Consider the following 20,691-nt stretch of genomic DNA (forward strand, 5'->3'; position numbering starts at 1 on the left):
TTTCTTATAAATATAAAAATAAATAATTAGAAAATATGGAACCGAAGATATAAAAACGAGAAAACACTGAGAAAGAAAAAAATAAAAAGTTAGGATTATTTGCATATTATAAAATACATGCTATTTTCTCTTTATTTACACTTTTAAATATTTGTATCTAGAATAAAATAAATTATAAGGTGGTATCACATTGTATTTGGGATATTACAATGAGAGGCAATTAAATTTGGTTAAAATGCAATTTCAGTCTCCTACTTTTTTCTTCCCTGGTTTTAATTTCTACATTTATTTATTTTTAATTCTTTTAATTTTATACACATATTTCGTTTTATATTTTAATTAATGAATTTCTTAATGATAGTTTAAATATTATGCTGGATAGGGTTTGTATCATTGAGAAAAATAGAAAAACTAGAATCATTGAAAATTGAGATTAATTTTGTATCAATCCCCAAAATAATTTGCACTATTTGATTCCAAAGAGGACTTGCACCCTTTATAGCCCAATAGTTTTAGAAGAACAAAAGAAGCTAAAATAAGACATTTTTTAGGATAACGAAAAGTTGGAGGAAGTATAAAATTATGGCTGCTTCTTCCTGCACCTCCATACCTTCTTGTGCCACCCCCATAATTTTTTCTTATTCCAAAAATACCCTTATCAATATTCCAGATTACATAATTTGGAAGTCTTTTTCTAGATTTAGAATTAGCTTCCGGATTATGTAATCTGGAAGTCTTTTGTGATTAGCTTCCGAATTACATAATCTGGAAGTCTTTTCTATACATAAGATTAGCTTCCGGATTATGTAATCTGGAAGTCTTTTTTTCAAATGTGTTATTAGCTTCCAGATTACATAATCCAGAAGTCTTTTCTAAATATGAAATTGACTTCCGGATTATGTAATCCAGAATTTATCCGGATTACATAATCCCTAGGCTTATTATTTCAAATTCAAGGAGGTGAAAAAAAAGGATAAAATGGTATTTTCATATTTAGTATGGGGTGGCACAAGATGGTATGGAGGTGTAGGAAGAAAGAGACAAAACTTTAATATCTAAAAGAAAAAGCAGGCTTGGGCTAATTATTTAGAACTAGTAAAGTTGGGCCGAGCCCAGTATATCATAACTAAAAATATGGAGGGCAGGAAGAAACAGTTCCTAAAAATTAAAAACATTCAAAAGCTTAGGCTAAGCCCAGTTCATACTGAGAATGGAAGAACTTAGCAATTGCTGTTTAACATGCCCTCTTTTTTAAATACTCTTTCCCTTCTTTATATATATTTTTTCTTTCATTTTGTCTATTATTTTTCTCTTTACTAAACAAAGAAAGAATATTTTTTTATTTATTTAGAAGAATAAAAATAATATATATATATATATATATTATTTTTTTCTCCCTTTCCATCATTCTTCCTTTTCTATACCAGACACATCATTAAAGACCATTATACGTGTTTTTTTGTTTTTATTATTAAAATGATTTTCAAAAAAATACCATTTGAAATGTTTTAAATTTTAACACACTTGGAGAAAAACTACTTTATTAAAACTTTTAACACTTCCCAAAACTATTTTTATGTAAATAAATATTTGGAATCTGTTTTCGTTTGCAATTTAAAATCATCTTCTTAGAATGTAATATTTGTAAGAAAGATAAAATTCAATATCAATTGAGGTTATAGAACCCTATCCTCATTTTTTTCTTAACCATTTATCCTTTTTAATATACCATTTTTATCTCTAAACTAAATTCCAATAATTAAAAAAATAGTTAAAATAAATTTGTATATATTACATTTTAAATCATTTTTATTATAAATTTAAATGCAATCTTTAAATTTTTTAAATTATTTATTAATATAATTTATGAGTTTAATAACTATATTATCAATAAAAAACTACTATTAATGAAACTTCTATGATAATTATTATAAAAATCAGCAATTTTAATGCACCAAATTAAAGAGAAAAATAAATATGAAAAAAAATCTCATTAACTTAATTAAAATCTAGAAAAGAAAAGTAGTATCTATTAAAGCAATTTAAAAAAAACGTGGGTTGCAGCATTTGATGTTGGTGTTGAATATGTAGAATAAGTTTAAGGTAAGATGCAAAAGATGTGACACGAAAAAATTATGAAAACTTTTGAACGTAGTCTAAAAGTGACAACAATTTTAAAGATTGCAGAATATATGCTCTTTTAGCTTTCCTATTATCAATATTTGACCACTTTCTTTCTTTAAATTCTTCCCAATTTTCCACATTTTAATTAATATTTTTTCTTATCTGGATCCAACTCATTTATCTGTTATATATATATGTAAACTATTCATCAATTTATTCACAATGATATATATAAATAATAATTACTTTTCTCCCTTAATCCGTATTAATTGAAAGAAAAATATTCATTTTGTGCATGCTTCTTCCACTGATTATTTCTGATAATAAATAATTTATACTAATATTGTAGTTAAAAAAATATTCATAAACTCAAACTCGATTTTTTTTATAAAAAAAAAACTAAAATAATTTAGTTGCAATGGAGAAGTAGGTCCAAGATATTTATGACAACATATGTGATGTTCCTAAGTTTGAAATGGATGGTTCCACACCACACGTGCACTCTCACTTACACTTACGGCTTTTACTTTGAATAATACCACACACACACACATTAATACTACTGTTGAAAGTAACCTTTTCCGAATCAACGACCAAAAACTTTGGATAACTACGACAAAACATTAATTGCTTTGCTTAAGCTTATATGCATCTCACAAAATTTGAGTAGGGTAATTCAATTCATAAAATATTGAAGGAAGATAAAACTAACTCAAATATATATTAGTAACATCTTACTTAATAATCGAGATTAAGAACAATTTAAATACATTTTTTTCATTTAATCTTTATGTGTTCGAACGGAGTTGAAACTAAGAGAACGATTCAAACTACTCATCTGTCGGTCGATTTGCAACTCACTCCTCCCTCGGCTGAACTTCCATGTTCTCGCTCTTCCACTCCTCCTCCTCGCTAGTTTCAGATTCGGATGGTATCTGCAAAAGGTACTCCTACGTTCAAGTCAGACTTAAGTACACGACACTCAGTATTTAGGATTAGATGATTGTCTACCTGAACCTTTGGGATTTGTGCTAATTTATATGATTATTGTGGGGCCATTTTTGTTAGTGGGCCTAATAAAAGAAGATTAACAAACACTGGGTCATTAATCAATCTTGTTGCTGGTCATGTCAGTCGGTTTGGACCGAATGCCGAGTCAAGATCTTGATCGTGCTGACCGTATCAATACATTTTCTATACATCTTTTAAAAACAAAATCGTGAAGGAACTCTGAATTTCATAGCGAACAACATCAAATCTTATAACATATCTTTCTTTTTCAACTTATATATATTTATGGATTTAAGAAATGTGCCGACACTAGGAAAAATTAGAAGTGAGGAAAAATTGATAGCCACTAGTATGTGCATAATGTATGGTATATGGTTTGGAAAAGAAAATGAAGAAATAGTAAGAAAAGGAAGCCATAGAATATTTCCTTTGCTTCTTTAATTTCTTTTGGAATCTCTAAGTTTGGCCATTGAAATGGGATCAATCTCCACAATCTTCTGTCTTCAAAAGTTGGTGCCTATGCTATTTTTTGTCTTTGACTGCATAACTACTTCCTACATAAACAATCATCTTTTTTTTATTATCTTCTATTCTTTTTTTTCCTTTTCCTTCATACTACGTACACTGAAAATAACATAAAAAATTGAGTTGTTTCGGCAAATAATTTTTGCTTTAAATAAAATAATAATATTTTACTCAAAATCATAATTAAATCAAACTTAAAAAATATAAGCTATTACTTATTTAAAGTTTTTTGAATTAAATATAAATTGTTTAAAAATACTGTGACATTGAAAAATTATGAAATAACAAAGTGTCAAGGTTCGTAATAACTATTTAAGATGAACAAAGTTGGTTATAAAATCATTTAATTATGGCACATCATACTTTATAATAAATGTGATAATCCATAATGGTTGACTGGTCAAGAAATATAATGTTGTGGGGACAGTACTCGTTAATATACATTTATGAGGGCAATAGTTATATTATAAACTATTTTTTATACTAAATTCCAAAATATGAGAATAATCTATAATTATATTGAAAAGACTATTTATATCTACACCAACTCACTCTCCTCTCACTTATTAATATAAGATTTTTTGAATTATAAAAAAACACAAAAATCATAAAATTTGTTTCTGTCAACAAGTATTTTATTGGTTTAGGGTTTTATTGGTTCGTACTCAAGTCATTTTATTGTTTAGAGTTTAGGATTTTATTGATTCGTATCACTACAAGAAAATCATGAAATAGAAATTAATTTTTATAGATCAAAATAATTAGTTACAATAATAACTAAATTAGAGACCATTTTGGAAATTAAAACAAAAATTAGTTTCTAAATTAGTTTCTATTATTATTAAATAGTTTCTAAATTGGTCTCTAATTAGCAACCAAGGTTTTAGAGATTAAATTTATAAACTAAATAATTGGTTGATAAAACCTTGGTTACTAATTAGATACCAATTTAGAAACTATTTAACAGTAATATAAAATAATAGAAACTAATTTAGAAACCAATTTTTGTTTTAGTTTCTAAAATGGTTTCTAATTTAGTTACTATTGCAACTAATTATTTTGGTTTCTAAAAATTGGTTTTTATTTGATGATTTTCTTGTAGTACTCAAGTCATATTTATTTAAAAGACATCTATTAATCATATAATTGAAGTATTGTCGATTTTAGAATTTAGAATTTTATTACGATTTTATTTTTAAAATTTATTTTAAAAAGTTAAAATAAAAATTAAATTATATGATGTTATTGGACATATCCAAACAATATTAATATATATAGAGTTTGATGATAATAATGGAATAGCTAGGCAATAGGCATAATTAATTTGTTGTCCTACTTGTGTCATCTCTTCACATGTAGTATAGCCAATTTTTGTATAAATTTTTGTTGTGAAGTTCACATGCCACGTAGGGCTACATAAATTAAATAGTTGTGTTCTATGTTTGCATGCATTTGAATAAAAAGTGGTCCTATTTCTGCTGCTAATTATTTGTACTCAGAAAATGACCTAACTTGTGAGAAAAAAACACTCATTCCATCAATTTCTTTAGAATGCATTACTAATTTGCCAAAACAAACTCACCAATGTTAACATTCATGCTCAAACTCAAACCCTTCTTTTTTTTTGTATTCAAAACAATCTTTATCAGATTCATTGTTTAAGAATTTAACTTTGAATAACTTTATATTATAAAATTAAATATAAACTGCTATATAATAATTAGTTGATAATGTACAATTTTTGTTTTAGCTTAAATATCAGATATTGAATTTGAATTGTGTGTGTTTGGCATTAACTACATTCAAAGTAAAATCAATATTTGTTTGGTGAAGAAAACATCTTTAAAGAAGTTTTTCCATTAATATTAGTAAAAATCATAAATGTATTTTTTTAATGAAGTAATTTCTTTTTACAATTTCTCTTAAATAATTTTCAATCAATTAATTTTTGTTTATTTTTTCTTTTTAAATATGTATTGGTAAGTTACATCTCTTTTATAACATAATTTTAATATTCCTCTTTTCAATATAATTTGGTGATATTGTACATAGCCAATAAATTCATAATCCAATATTTCACACAAAAAAGAAGGTTCTAGGTGATTGGATGAAAGTTCTAAGTGATTGGAGGATTATCCTATAATTTGGTGACACTTTTTTTGAATAAGTAGTAAAAAAGTGAAATTAAGTATTTTGATATGGTAAATATAGTTTCACATAATTTAATTTAATAGTCAGAATACATCTTTTAAGAATAAAATCATGAATTTCCAAAACAAATAATATAATGATATTATCTTTATTCTAAAATATATTTCTCAAATATGTAAAGAAAATATTTTATAAGAAAATGAGGAATACTGTGATTTTTTTTTACTTGATCTAAAATTGTGAAATGGCACAGAAAAAGAAGAGAGTTTTATTAATGAAGCAACAATATATAAAAAGAGAAAGAAGGAAGAGAAGAGGTGTCAAATTGAGAGCCACAAATGTCAAATATATACAACTATTTATCCAAACACGATTCATCATCGTCATCTTCAACATTCAAACACAACAATTCAATCATTACACATATAAAATACCATTTCATTTTCAACAAAACATAAAATCCTCACAACAATTTTTTTTTTTTTTCTTTTTTATTGAAAAAATGTATATCATATTCCAATTCATAATCAGGGTTACATCACACAGTTACATTTCTTCTATTAAATAACATTAAGTTTTAATTTTAATCTCATTTTTCTAACCTATGACTCTAGTTTATTTATTTTCATTTCTTCAAAAAAAAAATTAAAATATCGACATTTTAATCTGCTCTTAATTTTGTATTGTTTAACTTATTATTTTTTACATTTCAATTAGTTAATAATGCATTAAATTTAAAAATAAAGCAGATCAAAATAAACGAAAACACGTACCAACCAAAAACTGTACGGAGATTTAAATTTTGATTAAGTTATAAAAACTAAAATCTAGAAAAAAAAAAATTGCAAATCAGAAATTAAACACAAATCAAATTTAGGGTTAGCACTCCTTTCATTTTAATTTGCCCACAAAAAAAATATCGACAATTTTAAGTTAGTCTTTAGTTTTATACATATTTTATATTTTAATTTAATCGAATCGAACTTTAAGTTCTAATATTTATTTAAAATGTAAGAAAAATTCATTAAAACATAAAACAACGGAAATATTGAAGATCGATCGAGAATTTCACAACTTTTAAAAAATACATTAAAAAAACTAAATTCACAAATTGAGAAATAAAGAAAACCAAGTCTTTAGTCAAAGGTTTAGTGTTAATTTAACAACAGAAACATAGAAGACTCAAAGTTAAGGATTATTAGGAATTAAAATAAAAAAAAATTATAATTTAATCCAAAGAAAAAAAAAACTTGGTCATACTATTATAACTTAATATTATGAGGGTTCATATAAAAGTGTGTACATAAAAAATTGAAAATGAAAATGGAAGCATGTTAGATCACATAATCATTTTTTTTTTCTTAATTATTTACACGTTAACGAAGGGTGCAACCACCGAGGGTGGTTCGTAGCAGAACGGCGCCGCCGGGTGCTGCCACTTTTTGAAGACGATTTTCTCTTGCGGCCGCTGCTGCTGCGGCTTCTCCTCCTTCTGCGGCGGAGGAGGCGGCGGCGGCGAGGAGGCCAGCGGGGAGAGTAGCGGGATCGCCGCGTTCCACTGGACGGCGCGGTTTATCTGAAGCGACGACGGAGCGTGGGACTGCAAGCGGCTGGGCTGGCGGCGGGCGCGGCGGGAATCGGCCATGGAGACGGTGGCGCGTGTGAGATTGATGGTGATGAGAGAGAAAGTGTGTGAGAGAGAGAGAGAGAGAGTGGTGTGGTGTGTGAGAGAGAAAACGGTGGGTGGAAGTTGAGGGGTATAAATAGAGGGGCGTGCGGTGCACACGTTTGGAATCTCAAACTTAAATCATTGAACCGGCTCGGCTAATTTCGGTTCGGCTCATTTCGGTTCAGCTCGATTAGTTGGGTTTGGTTTATGACTTGTGGCTCGGCTTAGATATGCTTTTCGTTTTTCTACCATTTTCTTATGCATTTCATTTCTGATATATTCTTTTGTCGGAAAATTAATGAAACATAATAAAAAAAATATTTTAATATTTTTTATTCTGCATTATATATATATATATATATAAACGGATTCAAGATCACAAGACGAATAAATTATAAACGAAAAATAAATAATTAATGTTATCTTAAAATTTTAATATGGTAATTAAATAAAAAAAATGTAGGGGACTGAAAAAGATACTAAATAACGTTATTTTTTTAATTTGACAAAGATATTTATTTATGTATTTCATATTTTTAATAAAAAGATTCTCTATTTTCCGTTTTCCTTATAAATGATTAAAAAAAAATTCATTCTTTAGAAAGTGATGTGTATTCATTCTTTATACATTATTGTTATTTATTTATGAAAGATATTGTTTTATTAAAATATTTATTTAAATTTAATTAAGTGTTTTTTTAAATAAAATAAGAAGGTAAATATTATTTTATGAAAATACAAGTGAGGTTAATGTAATTCATTAAAAATGAGAGAAAGTTATTCAATGTGTATTTAAAAAAGCTTGAGAAGATAGCCATGTAATTATTTTATTGACTTTATATATGTGTTTCTCTTTTAAATCTATACATAATATAAATATTATTTAATACAGATTTAGGAAATATATTTTTATTTATAAAATGAATTAGATAAATGTATATTCCATTCCCCGCAACTTAATGACTCATTAAATTAAGAGGAGAAACTATTTAAATAAAATAAAAAAGAGGCATGTACAAAATTAATTGTTTTTTTATCAATGTTATTTAATAATAGAAAATTAGGTTTGATTGTGAAACCTATATGATAAATTGTGATCTTCATTTCTTTTCCTTGCTCTAGTTAAATGTTAACATATATAGTATTTAAAAAATATTTAGTATACGTTTTATATTTTTGTAAGACTGTATCATATAGAAAATTAATATTAAATTGTCATATCATAAAGAATATATTAATTTCACAATAAATCTCTAATGCTTTAACAAGAGAAATAATAAAACTTGATTACACAGATTTATTATCATGATTATTTACCATATAGAACAACATTCTATATTTTTATTTAATATTAATAATATTAAAATAAAATGTAAATTACAAAAGCTAAGAAAGTATAAGGGTAAAATAATCAAGTTTTTATAAATCTACTATATATATACATAAACACTTAACACTATTTTTGAAATATAATCTATCATGATTGAAAAAAAAAAGTTATTAAACTCTATATTTAAAGGAACAATATATTTTAATTCATTCTCAATTTTATTTTACAAATTTGTACGGAAACTATATTAGATTTTGTAAAATAGTTCAAAATCTTAATAATATTTTTAATTGCTATATAAGTGTATATATATATATATAATTTTTCTATTTAAATTGTAAAATTATTAATTTTATAAAAAAATGTTATAGTTAATGTTGCCTCTTCAATTTGGTGACATTTAGGTCCCACTGGGAAGTTCTAGATTTGCAATAAAACCCGAATTAGGAGTGTTTTTGACTGGTCAAGTAGGTAAAAGGTCACATTCAACTTTAATTTTTGTCTACAGATGAAGAAATAAAATAAATGAAAATTTAAATACAATATGATTTTTTTTTAATTTTACAATATTTTATTAAATTATGGTATATGATACGGTTGTTAATTTTTATAAGAAAAAATATTTAAAATAATTTTTTTATTTCATATAAGAAAAATGTCAGTGAGAAGCCATTATTTATGGTAGCATTGAAAATTAACCCAACCTAAGCTAGCTGTCACTTTCGTCCAATTTCTTTTCTTGTTATGAGTGACCAAATGTTTTGTCGGTTTATTAAAACAAGAGAAATGTTACACACTAAGTTTCCCAAAAGTTTTTCAAATATTTTATTAGTTCAAATTTATTAAAAATTGCACAATTTAGCTGCTCTCTTATTTAATAAATCATTTTTCAAATTTTATACTTTTCAATAATTTTTACTGATAAAAAGATGTGCTAAAAATGTATTTGTAACATTTTTTTTGTCAGTATAGCACAAACACTACACACGGATACAGATACAGAGATACGTGTAATATCTAAAATGTAGGATACGATGACATAAATCTCTATATTATATAATTATGAATTATATAAATTGACAATAAAAATTTATGTGCACAAACATGTTTCAGTTTTTTTTAGCAAAAATATATTTTTTCATGACTCGTTCAAAATGATTAATTTCTTATTTTTATAATCATACTAAAAATTTATAAAATGAATTTGAGTTTTAGAAAATTAATGTATTTTTTTTAAAATTGTGTTAGAATCGTGTTAAAATTATCATAAATCCAACAAATAATTTTTGAAGACACGTCATTTAAAAGAGTGTACAAATCTCATAGATCCGAAAATTCATTTAAAATAATACAATATTGTTTTATTTGCATGATGGGTGCAATACCGATGTTCAATTCGAATATGGATATAAAATGCGTCAACTTTTAGAAAATAAAAAAATGTGCTGGTAGAAAATTCAAAATAATATAAAATATTTGTAGATTATGCTAAAAGTATTGGTAAGACAAGTACATAAATATGAAAGAATCAAAGAAAAATTTCTATATATACTTCTTTAAAGATTGTCATTATTTCCAATAAAAAAGTGATTAAACCGGTATTTTTTTTTTCCACTCAATTAAACAGGTATTTAAAACAAGTCTAACCATACTTCCAATCGCATTTAATTTCATTAGTCGTAATCAATTTGTGGAGAAATGATTTTAAAAAATAATTTAAAGTAATAATGTATTTGTTTGAGGTTACCTACTCTTTATGCATGCCAATTTGAAGGGGAAAGTATCTCTCCATCCATTGATTTCAGTATAAGTCCAAGAGTGAAAGGGAGGCAGAATTTTGTTTTGGCCATCCTCGATTACATGAGAGGAAAGTAAAGAAAAAAAACATGTAACATTGTTTTCTTAATCATAATCTATTTCCACACAATAATTGTTTATCTAATCAATTATGAAATTGTGTGTTTTGAATCGTAATCAATTATATACGTATTTTTGATGTTCTTTTAGGATTGTGTGGCTATAATTGTTTATGTTTATAGTTTGATAATATGACATTTGAGTCTTGTATGTGGTGACTTGAAGTTTGGTCTTAGTGTGACTGTTCGTGGTAGTGCAAGATGGTGACAAGGTAGAACAATCTGAGATCGATGTGGTATTTTTTCATCTTTCCATTTTGCTTACATGACAAAATTATAATATTACTTTTTTTTTATCAATTACACTTACCACATTACACATAACTTTTTTTTTACATTTTTCACTCTTTTTCCCTTAGGGTATGTTTCAATTGGAGAGGGAATGTGTGGAAATTTAAGAAGAAAGTGTGAAGAAAGTGAGTGTGTTTAGGTTAGAATATGTTAAAGTGGATGTATGAGAAAAGTTTGTTGAAATTTATAAATGATACGATGATTGTGAGAAAATTTTGATTTTTTTAAAGGTATAAGATCTAAGTTTACAAATTTATCTCTATCTTTAGAAATATTTTAATAATAAAATATGAAGTATGGAAAACACTGTTCATGCGATCCTTCATCCCTCTTTTGCGCACATTAGTGGATCCAAATGAAATATATTAGTGCACTTCCATCTATATGAACAATACTTCCCTAAACAAATAAACCCTTAATTTAAACAACCTCATATTTTACTCACTTTCTCCTCAAATATACTATTATTTTTCTCCCTCAAATCTAAACAAAGAATAGAGATAGCAGTGGATGATTTCAATTGACAACAAATAATATTTCTGAAGACCTCAATAGTAATGGTAAATAATAACATGCTCTCAGAAAAGAACATAATAAAGAATACATTATAACGTGATTTAAAAATAAACCAAAAAAAGAATAAATACTAACTCTTTGCACTAAAGAAAAAATTGATGTTTATATTTGGGCTCACAACACAAAGCACCTATAAAAACATAGTCAGAAAAATTAGAAAAAAAAAATTAATTGCAATAAATGATGTAATATATCTTTATTTTAAAAATAAGGATAAACTAAAAGGCTGGACTGAGAAATATGTTTTGGTGGCCTAACAAACACATTTCAACAAACCTTTTAGCAAAAGCTTTCCGTTTTCGCTTCTCTAGGAATTACGTTGTTTCTATTCAGCAGCAATAGAAAAAACAAGGTGCGCTAATTCACCTTTTACATAATAAATTATTAGGTAATCACAATTTCAATTTTTTATACCATCAAAGTCTAAGTTTTATTATTTTAATATTTTTTCATATCATTTAATTATAAATTTATACTTTATTATATATATTTATTTTAAAATTCATCATATCAACATTATATAAAATTCCAAAAATTATCAAATTATCATTTTTTAAATTATTGGAAAATTCTATGTCTGGTTTCCGATTATCTAAACTGACAACAATTACCAAAAAGGAAGTAACCACTTTTACCATAAGCACTAAAGATTTACAAAACAGTAGGCTTCCTTTTGAGTTCAAAAGTAATATATAACATGAAATGATGTAGATACACAAGAAAAAGAAGCCTTTAACTTACCAAAAAGCTATACAAAATTAGATTTGAAGATAAAAAAGACTAGACAAAGCATCACGAAGTGAATAGCATTTTGAGGTCTTGGATCCGAGCAGACCGAACCTCATCATCGGTGAGGGTACCAGATATCATCCTCTGTTTCCTCGCCTGCACTTGTTGCAACCGATCTTCCACCGTCTCCTGTAGTTCACGTTATTCATTAACCCTTGCCATAATTGATAAAAATGTGGGAAAATAAAGTCAAAACAACGTGCCAATTTAAACCAAACGAAGAAAAGTTAGTCCAAGTGACCCAACAAAGGGATAAAAGGTGGGAGACTGCTTGGGAAAAACGTCAGAAAATACCCAAAAAGGTATCGAAGCAATAATATAGTGAACACATTTTGAACTATATCAAGGCATAGCCATTTAAAATAAAATAATCAAAGAAGGAAAGTGTGGGCTTATCAATTATCAACAAAAGTGGCGCCATTTGGCAAAAAGGAAAAAACAAGGATACTTTGAATATTCCAAGTCCAATCCGAAACTTTTGATTAAGAAGTCGGCAAGTTATAATAGAAGTATCTCAAGAGAGTTTAGGATTTAGGGTTTAAGAATATTTGCATCTCCTTAACAAATTGGGAAAATGGATTGGCTAACCTTCACAATAAATCTTCTCACTTTAACTCTACAGTTTTGTCCTATGCGATGAATTCTCATTATTGCTTGCTCCTCAACAGCAGGATTCCACCATGGATCCTACATTTACAGCACAATGTTAACACAGAAGATTCAAGTTGTCATACAGGATAGACAACGAAGAGAAGGGAAATACGCATAGCATACCATAATGAAAACATTCGAGGCTGCAGTTAAGTTCAAGCCAAAACCACCAGCCTTCAGCGACATCAGCAAAACCTGCAACATGAAGTGATTCAGTGGCGATATTCTGAATTGAAATGGAAAATAAATAGTTCAGACTGATTTCAAATACCCTTTTCTCCCTTGTTTTATTGAATTCATCCAGAACTTTCTCCCTCTGTTTCTGCGTCAACTTTCCATCATATCTCAAAAAGCCAATGCCTCTCCGCCTCAATGGATTTTCCAAGAGATCAAAAAACGAAGTCCATTGACTGAAGACAATGCTCTTTTCACCCGAGGGTGAGTTCAGAATACGTTCCAGGAATTCGAATAGCTTTGAAACCTTCGAAGACTCTGTCACATTGTTCTTAATATCGACCTTGAACGGGCTTTCAGCAGGACAAGTGATGAGATCATCTTTCTGGAGCAATTTTCGACAGATTGGACATTTGCCACCCGATGAGGTGCCCCAGCAACTGAACAGACATTCTCTGCAAAATTTATGAGCACATGGTGTAAACACAGGATCTTCTGGAGATTCCAAACATACAGAGCATTCTACAATGTCGCCGTTTTGAATATTCTCCAAAACCTCTTCAATGTATGCACGAGGTTGCATAGAGTGCGAAGAAGCGGATTTTAGAAGTAATGTACTTGCGAGTTTGTTCAACTCAGATTGGTGCTGTGGATCATCTTGATTTTCGTTGGATGATTCAGTATTAGACTGAAGAAATCTTCTTGCGAGTCTGCCTAAGTCTGCATACTTCTGGGAATTGCTTTCGCTTCATATACGAGGGAAAGTATTAGAAGCAGAAGAATTGGGAAAGGGAAATACGTAAAGCATTTGGATGTGTATTAAAGGATATGAATAGAGTTATAGAAGTATCCTAATATTAATTATAGAGGTGAATAAACTTTATTTTGTTTTGTCTGTTATGATTATAGTATTTATTGATTGATTATTTCTCTCTTTAGCTAAACCTAGAATGAGTGTACTGATTCTATATATTCAAACTATTTGTTTTGATATGAATAGAATAATATTAGAGATATTCATTCTTATATTCTTTGACTTCCTTTTTACACTTTTGTTTGTCTCTATTCTATTTTATAATAATGTGTTTGGCCAACCTACCACATAACCAAAAACGGATGGTTGCAACAGCGCCTCAACTGCATTAGAAGGTCAAGGATATTGGCATAATGGTGTAGAACCTTTCCTTGTGCAACGTACTGATCAAATTGAATCTGTTTACATTTGGATAATAAAAGTGATGAGACAGTAAACACGCCAAGAATATTAAAACCAATCGGAATCCAAAGTGCTTGATATTAATTAGTTTCTAGATAAAACGATGTTTGAGAACCATTACTATTAACAAATTCAGAAGCTGTGGCACAAAACTTACTTTAGATCGCTCGAAAAGGGCTTCGTAGAAGTCACGTTCAGATTCTGATTGTTTACATTCAATGAATTCAATATCGATTGGAGGCAGGGAAAGTATAGGCCTGGAAAACAAGTGGCATTATTAAGAAAAATATACATTTGAGTACAACAAATGCGCAAATTCAAGTGAAGTGAAAATCACTCACTACCTTCCCTCCTTATCTTTCGATTCCTTCGTTCTTCTTAGCATTATCATCCTCAAAATGGCTTTGACCAACTTCAGGGATCTTGGATCACCATTCTCATAAGGTCTTTGAATCAACTTCTGCCACCTGTACAAATGTTTCCAACACCAAAATAAACATTAACTCTCTGAATAAAATATTTTAAGTTAGCATCACATTCTTATCGTACCATGCCCAGTTGCACCAAGGTTCAACACGCAAGAAACACAAGAGACTGTATAGGTCTTCCAAGCTATTCTGCAATGGATATCACATTTCACAAAAGGTGAGTTCTTCTGAATAAACAAGACCCGTAATCTAATAATAAAGCACCAAGTTACAGGTGAAGTAAACATCATCATCTAGTGTTCTTTTAACCTTTCAATTATAATGTGATTACAAAAAATGTTGGCCTGAACATTAAAATCACAAACCTGAAGCGGCGTTCCAGTTAGACACCAGCGGCTGCGTGATGAGAGAGTAAAAACAGCCTGGGAAACCTGACTTCTATGGGCTTTTATATTATGAGCTTCGTCCAGCACCACCCTGTACCACTGGACCTTGTGGTAGATGCTATTGTCTCCATTCTGGTTTCAAAAACCAAAGAAAATTATATATGAAGAAGGTTCACTACATAATGATAGAATATAAAGGAATGTTTCCTTACATTTTTGTAATCAGCTGATAGAACCCCATAAGTTGTTAAGACAACATCATGACCTGCGATGAACAAGGGATCATCAGTTCTTCCGCCACCATAATGAACAAATATGGATACACTACCGGGCTTTGAATGCGTTTCAAGCTCATCCTGCAGATTTTAAATACTTGTCAACTACATTATGTCATCAAAAGAAAAGGTATATTTTTTTTTTTTAATTTTGTACGATGACTACTCACCTTCCATTGACCTAACAAAGCCATGGGACAAACAATAAGAGTGCCACCCTCGACTTTACTCATATTTCTTTTATTTGCGATAAGATCATCATATCCATTCACCGCATCCTTGTTTTCTGAGTTGCCTTTGCCTGGATTACTGAGTATCAGAGCAATTGTCATAACGGTCTTTCCAAGTCCCATTGCATCCGCTAGAATCTAAATCCGAAGATGAAAACATAAATAAAACCAATTTTGTAAGCAGGTAAAATGATCTAATCTTCAGAAAATTTATGGCCTCAAAGAAACTCACTCCTCCTCTTGCCATCTCAGTTGATTTGGGAAATTTCTTTGAAGCTTCGCCGGTAAATATGTTGACATAAATAGTCCTTCTGCTAGAAGGCAAGTAAAGTTAGGTGGCATAACAATATTGTGTAGAAAACCTTAATTATAAATAATCATTTTCTATTAGTACTTTACCCTTTGCATATAGTGTAGGCTGACCAGCAGGGATGCAGATTTCTTCCTGCACTCTCAACATCCATTCCCTTCTCGATTTCACCCATCCAATACAAGGCTTGCTTCTGGTAAGGCTTTAAATTACACATAAGTGCCTTTGGGGCTTCCTTCTCCTAAAGACATGCAAGAGGCAAAATAATTTATTACAACTAACGGTACAGATAAGTTTAAATACAAACATTTGAAGTTAAAACACTTCAAAGCTCCTTACCTTTAAGTCATAGAATTCTGCAGCTCCAATAATTTTGTTCAAAGCTGACTCTGAAAGTGCTTGTTCGTCATGAGTTTGCTCTGGAATAGGCTCACCACCCTTTCTTCGCTTGATCAAAGGCAATCCTGCAGCTTCATCTGACTCAGCCTGTTACCATCAACAGCGTAATTAGCCATCTTTGCACAAAGAGATTGCTTACATTCACGACATTGAATACACTATCCTAGACAACATCACGCAAGCTGTAATACGTTTAAAAAGAAAAGAAAGGAAAATAGTAGCACGTACACTCGGATAGAGCAACCGTTTTCGAGAATCTATATCTTCTGGCGTGAATTCAGCCTAGTTAAATGTAGCAATCACCGATTACAGACGCATAATTAAAAAACAACAAAAATTAGAGAGAATAGGAGAGAATATTACCTTTTGAGATGGCTTGATCTCTAGCATTTTTAGTAATGCAAGAAGTGGGTATATAGTATCATCAATTTTACCACAAGCCTCTAGCCTCCAAGAGGTGTCAACATGGTCGGCAAATACAGAGTTGTGAATATAAAAGCTGCAAGAAAAACTCAACAATTTAACTCCCAACAGAAACAATACAATTTAACTTACAAATCCAAATAAAAAACACAAAAAAATTCATTGACATTATCTGTATAAACAGACAGCTTTAAAGATTATACCTTACTAACAACATAATCTCTTGCATCATCTCCAGTTTATCTGGAGCAGCAATGCATCGGCCTCGAACCTTGACATTTCCAGAGAGCATAAGCGGAATCACAACCTTTGCCCATTCCATTGGCATCCTCCCAACCTGAAGCCACATAAAGCATCATCCAGCATATCCATTACATATTCACTTATAAACTCAAATTCACTAAACAAACATTATTTGCTGTCTTCCACAGGTATATTCAATAAGAAACAATCAACAGACACCTTATCGAGCAAATATTCAAACATTAATTCCTCACATTATAAGTACTCCTTTTCAATAGACTTAAAGTTCATAACCTAAGTACATTCACACACATTGCCACTATATTTACATATATAGTACACAACATGTATACATACATATTATGTACCCATCATGTAACACCATCGATCACTCTTAACACTAAGTGTTGATATTTAAACATTGATTAGTTATATTAAAGAGACTAACTGTTAGCACTGGAGCACTCATACACCCATACACTTATATTTACACATACACATATATTTATAAAAATACGCATACATGCATGCGCATTTACACACCACGTGTGCATGTATATAAATACACACGTATAAAGACATGTATAATTACAAACATCTCAAAAACACTTAGTCATAAACAATCTCAAGAACAATCAATGTTAACAACTACCAACTACCTCTCCAGAACGCTTGGTTGAAACTCGAACGATCAACTGAGACTTCCTCGAGTAAGTCGGAAGAGGAAAGTTGAAATGAATGATTTCATTGTCCACCAACCTGTTCACTCCTCTGGCCGTCGAAACCGCAACCTCAACCTTCCTCCCAAGCAAGAACCATCCAGCCTCCTCCGGAAACTCCCCGTCCTCCAGATTAGGAATATTCCTCTTCTCCACAGTCTTCCGCACCTTCACCTCCTCCACGTCCTCAGTAACCGTTATTTTCTGCACAGGTCGAACCGGTTCCGACGCTCTCGGCACCGGTTGAACCGGTGGAGTTGATTCAACCTCTTCGCCTTCCTCCTCTTCTTCTAGTCTTTCTTCCATTGGCGCCTTCGATTTCAGAGACTCTCCTTTGGCCTCGAACATTGTGTCCGTGGCCTTGAGAAACCTCTCGAGCCAAAGCCTGTTTCGTTGTTGTTTTTGCTTTTTCTTCAGCGCGGTGAAATAAGAAACATCGAAGCCGGTTTCGCCCTGTCCTTCTTCCTGGAGAGGATCGTTCTCGCTAGGGTTTTGCGGCGCGGCAAGAACGCGCGCGCCGCCGTTGCTGGTGGTGGAGCGGACCACTGCGAGAGGCGTCGGGGCGAAGACAGGCTTGGCACTGCGGGAGAGGAACTTGTGTAACGTTCCTGGAAGTGGCGATGTTATGGAAGGTTCTTCTTCCTCCATGGAAACAAAAACGTTGCTAAATACGAAGAAAAAGAAAGAGAGAAAAAAACGAAAAAATGAAGTGAAGAGAAAACAACGAGAGTGGTGGAAGTGTCAGAGAGGGTTCTGTTTATCAGGTTGAAGTAAGCGCGGGCTTTTCACTGGCGCCAAAATTGTTTTACACTTTCGCGCTGTTAATTTTGTTTTTGCCACGGTTAATCTTCCTAGGAGCGTTTAAGTATTAGGTTTATGTGTTAATTAAAAGTTAATTACTCTCTATGCTAAATTAATTGACTTATTTTCATCTTCATTATAATAGAAATAGAAGTTAATTTAAAACTAAATCAATTAATATATTTAAGTATTGATGTAAGACTGAAATTTCGCAAAAATATCTCTGAAAGAAGAAAATAAGAAGAAGAGATTCTCTAATAACTAAATATTTTTATTTTATGTTTACGTTGTAAGGGTTTATAAATGATCCAAATATATTAATTTATTAGTCTCTACAAAAATAAATTGATTTATAAATTTAAAATAGTTTATATGTTGATAGAAGTTTAAATTATTTTAAAAATAAGATGAATTGTGAACCGTTTACACACGACGTAGAAAAAGCAAGTCAGCGAATGAAATGTTGCTGTAAATACGATAAGGGTTTAATTAAAAATTAATTACAAATAAATATTTGCCATTACTAGAGTAAAAAATTGGAAAAAAAAAATAAAGAAATCATTCCTCAATATTACTTATTTTAAATTTTAAGTGAATTTAATTTTAATTTTTCTTATCACTTTAATATTATAAGGCTTGGACATATCTCTTAAATTGTGTGTTTTTGTCTAGAATCCGACACTCGTATAATATATTCGTTAAATTATCCAATTCAAAAAATATTTATTGACTTTTTGATAATTTTAGCACGATTTTAACATAATTTAAAAAAAAACATTAGTTTTTAGAAAACTTAAATTTATTATATAAATTTTATTATGATTATAAAAATAAGAAATAAATTATTTTAAACTAGTCATAAAAATTATTTTTTTAAAAAAATTGAAACATATTTATATATATAATTCTTTATTATTAATTTAAATTATATAATATATAAATATAAATTTGTGTACCAATATCTTGCATTTTATATGTATTTTTATAGAATAATGTTTTATTAACACCATTTATCACTGACACAACTAACACAGACTTGACATCGTTTGTGTGACATTGATTAACGCTGCAGACATGACATTTGGTGAGAATGTGACACTGACTATATATTATAACATATGACCTGTAGCACATATAAAACTGGTTACCCGTGTGTGTAAGTGGTTACTTGTGTGAAGTTTATGGTCACCCACTCTTCATGAAAAAAAAAAATCATTTTTTTTAATAACTAAAGTATATTACATCAGTTAGATGACTTGACCGGTGAAATAACTCTACCATAACTACCCAGCCATAGGTTACTCCACATATACTGACACACACAAAGTTGGTTACCCGCTGTAAGTGATTACATATAGGACATTTATGGTTACGCACTCTTAATGAAAAAAAATAATTTTTTTAATAAAAATCATATATTACATCGGTTAGATGTCTTAACCGATGTAAAAATCATATATTACATTTGTTAAATGACTTAACCTATGTAAGTTTCTCCACATATACTGACACACACAAAACTGGTTATTCGTGTGTTTGTAAGGTTACCTATGTGACGTTTATGGTCACCTACTTTTCATGAAAAAAAAATCATTTTTTTAATAAAAACCATATATTACATCGATTAAATGGTTTAACCGATGTAAAAACCATATATTACATCGGTTAGATGGTTTAACCAGTATAAAAATCATATATTACATCGGTTAGATGACTTAACCGATGTAGTTTTCTCCATATATACTGGCACACACAAAACTAGTTACATGTATGTCTGTAAGTATTATCTATGTGACGTTTATGCTGATAAAAAAAAAACCTATGTAACATTTATAACCCATCCATTTTTTTAAATAAAAATCATTTTTTTCTAATATGGATCATATATTACATGGATTATATGACTTAATCGATATAATATATATTATTTTGAGTAACTGATGGAATAAATGTTTACTCTATTTTAAATTTCGCGTTTCTCATTCATATAATCTAACTTTATTACATCATTGTGTCACGTCTCTATTTAAATATGTGTTACTTAAATATGTGTC

At 29.6% G+C, this 20,691-nt stretch overlaps 2 protein-coding genes across 2 annotated transcripts; both read right to left on the bottom strand.

Annotated features, from left to right (window-relative positions):
- Positions 1-7,038: 7,038 nt before the first annotated feature.
- On the bottom strand, positions 7,039-7,555 carry LOC137827481 (uncharacterized protein At4g14450, chloroplastic-like). The gene has a single exon (XM_068633640.1). It carries the CDS (start codon positions 7,454-7,456, stop codon positions 7,181-7,183), a length of 276 nt encoding a protein of 91 aa, XP_068489741.1. The 5' UTR covers positions 7,457-7,555; the 3' UTR covers positions 7,039-7,180.
- A 4,645-nt stretch (positions 7,556-12,200) lies between these two features.
- On the bottom strand, positions 12,201-18,595 carry LOC137827483 (DNA repair protein RAD5B). Its single transcript, XM_068633641.1, has 18 exons — positions 17,777-18,595; positions 17,078-17,211; positions 16,815-16,950; positions 16,680-16,733; positions 16,392-16,538; positions 16,142-16,293; positions 15,975-16,053; positions 15,683-15,880; positions 15,450-15,593; positions 15,217-15,369; positions 14,973-15,040; positions 14,768-14,890; positions 14,581-14,680; positions 14,307-14,419; positions 13,305-13,953; positions 13,157-13,228; positions 12,971-13,069; positions 12,201-12,511 (listed from the first exon to the last, which is right to left on the bottom strand). The coding sequence occupies exons 1-18, from the start codon at positions 18,482-18,484 to the stop codon at positions 12,386-12,388; spliced, it is 3,255 nt and encodes a 1,084-aa protein (XP_068489742.1). The 5' UTR covers positions 18,485-18,595; the 3' UTR covers positions 12,201-12,385.
- Between the last annotated feature and the right edge of the window lie 2,096 nt (positions 18,596-20,691).

The sequence above is a fragment of the Phaseolus vulgaris genome, chromosome 7 (genome assembly GCF_000499845.2).
Source record: "Phaseolus vulgaris cultivar G19833 chromosome 7, P. vulgaris v2.0, whole genome shotgun sequence".
NCBI classification, from domain to species: Eukaryota; Viridiplantae; Streptophyta; class Magnoliopsida; order Fabales; family Fabaceae; genus Phaseolus; species Phaseolus vulgaris.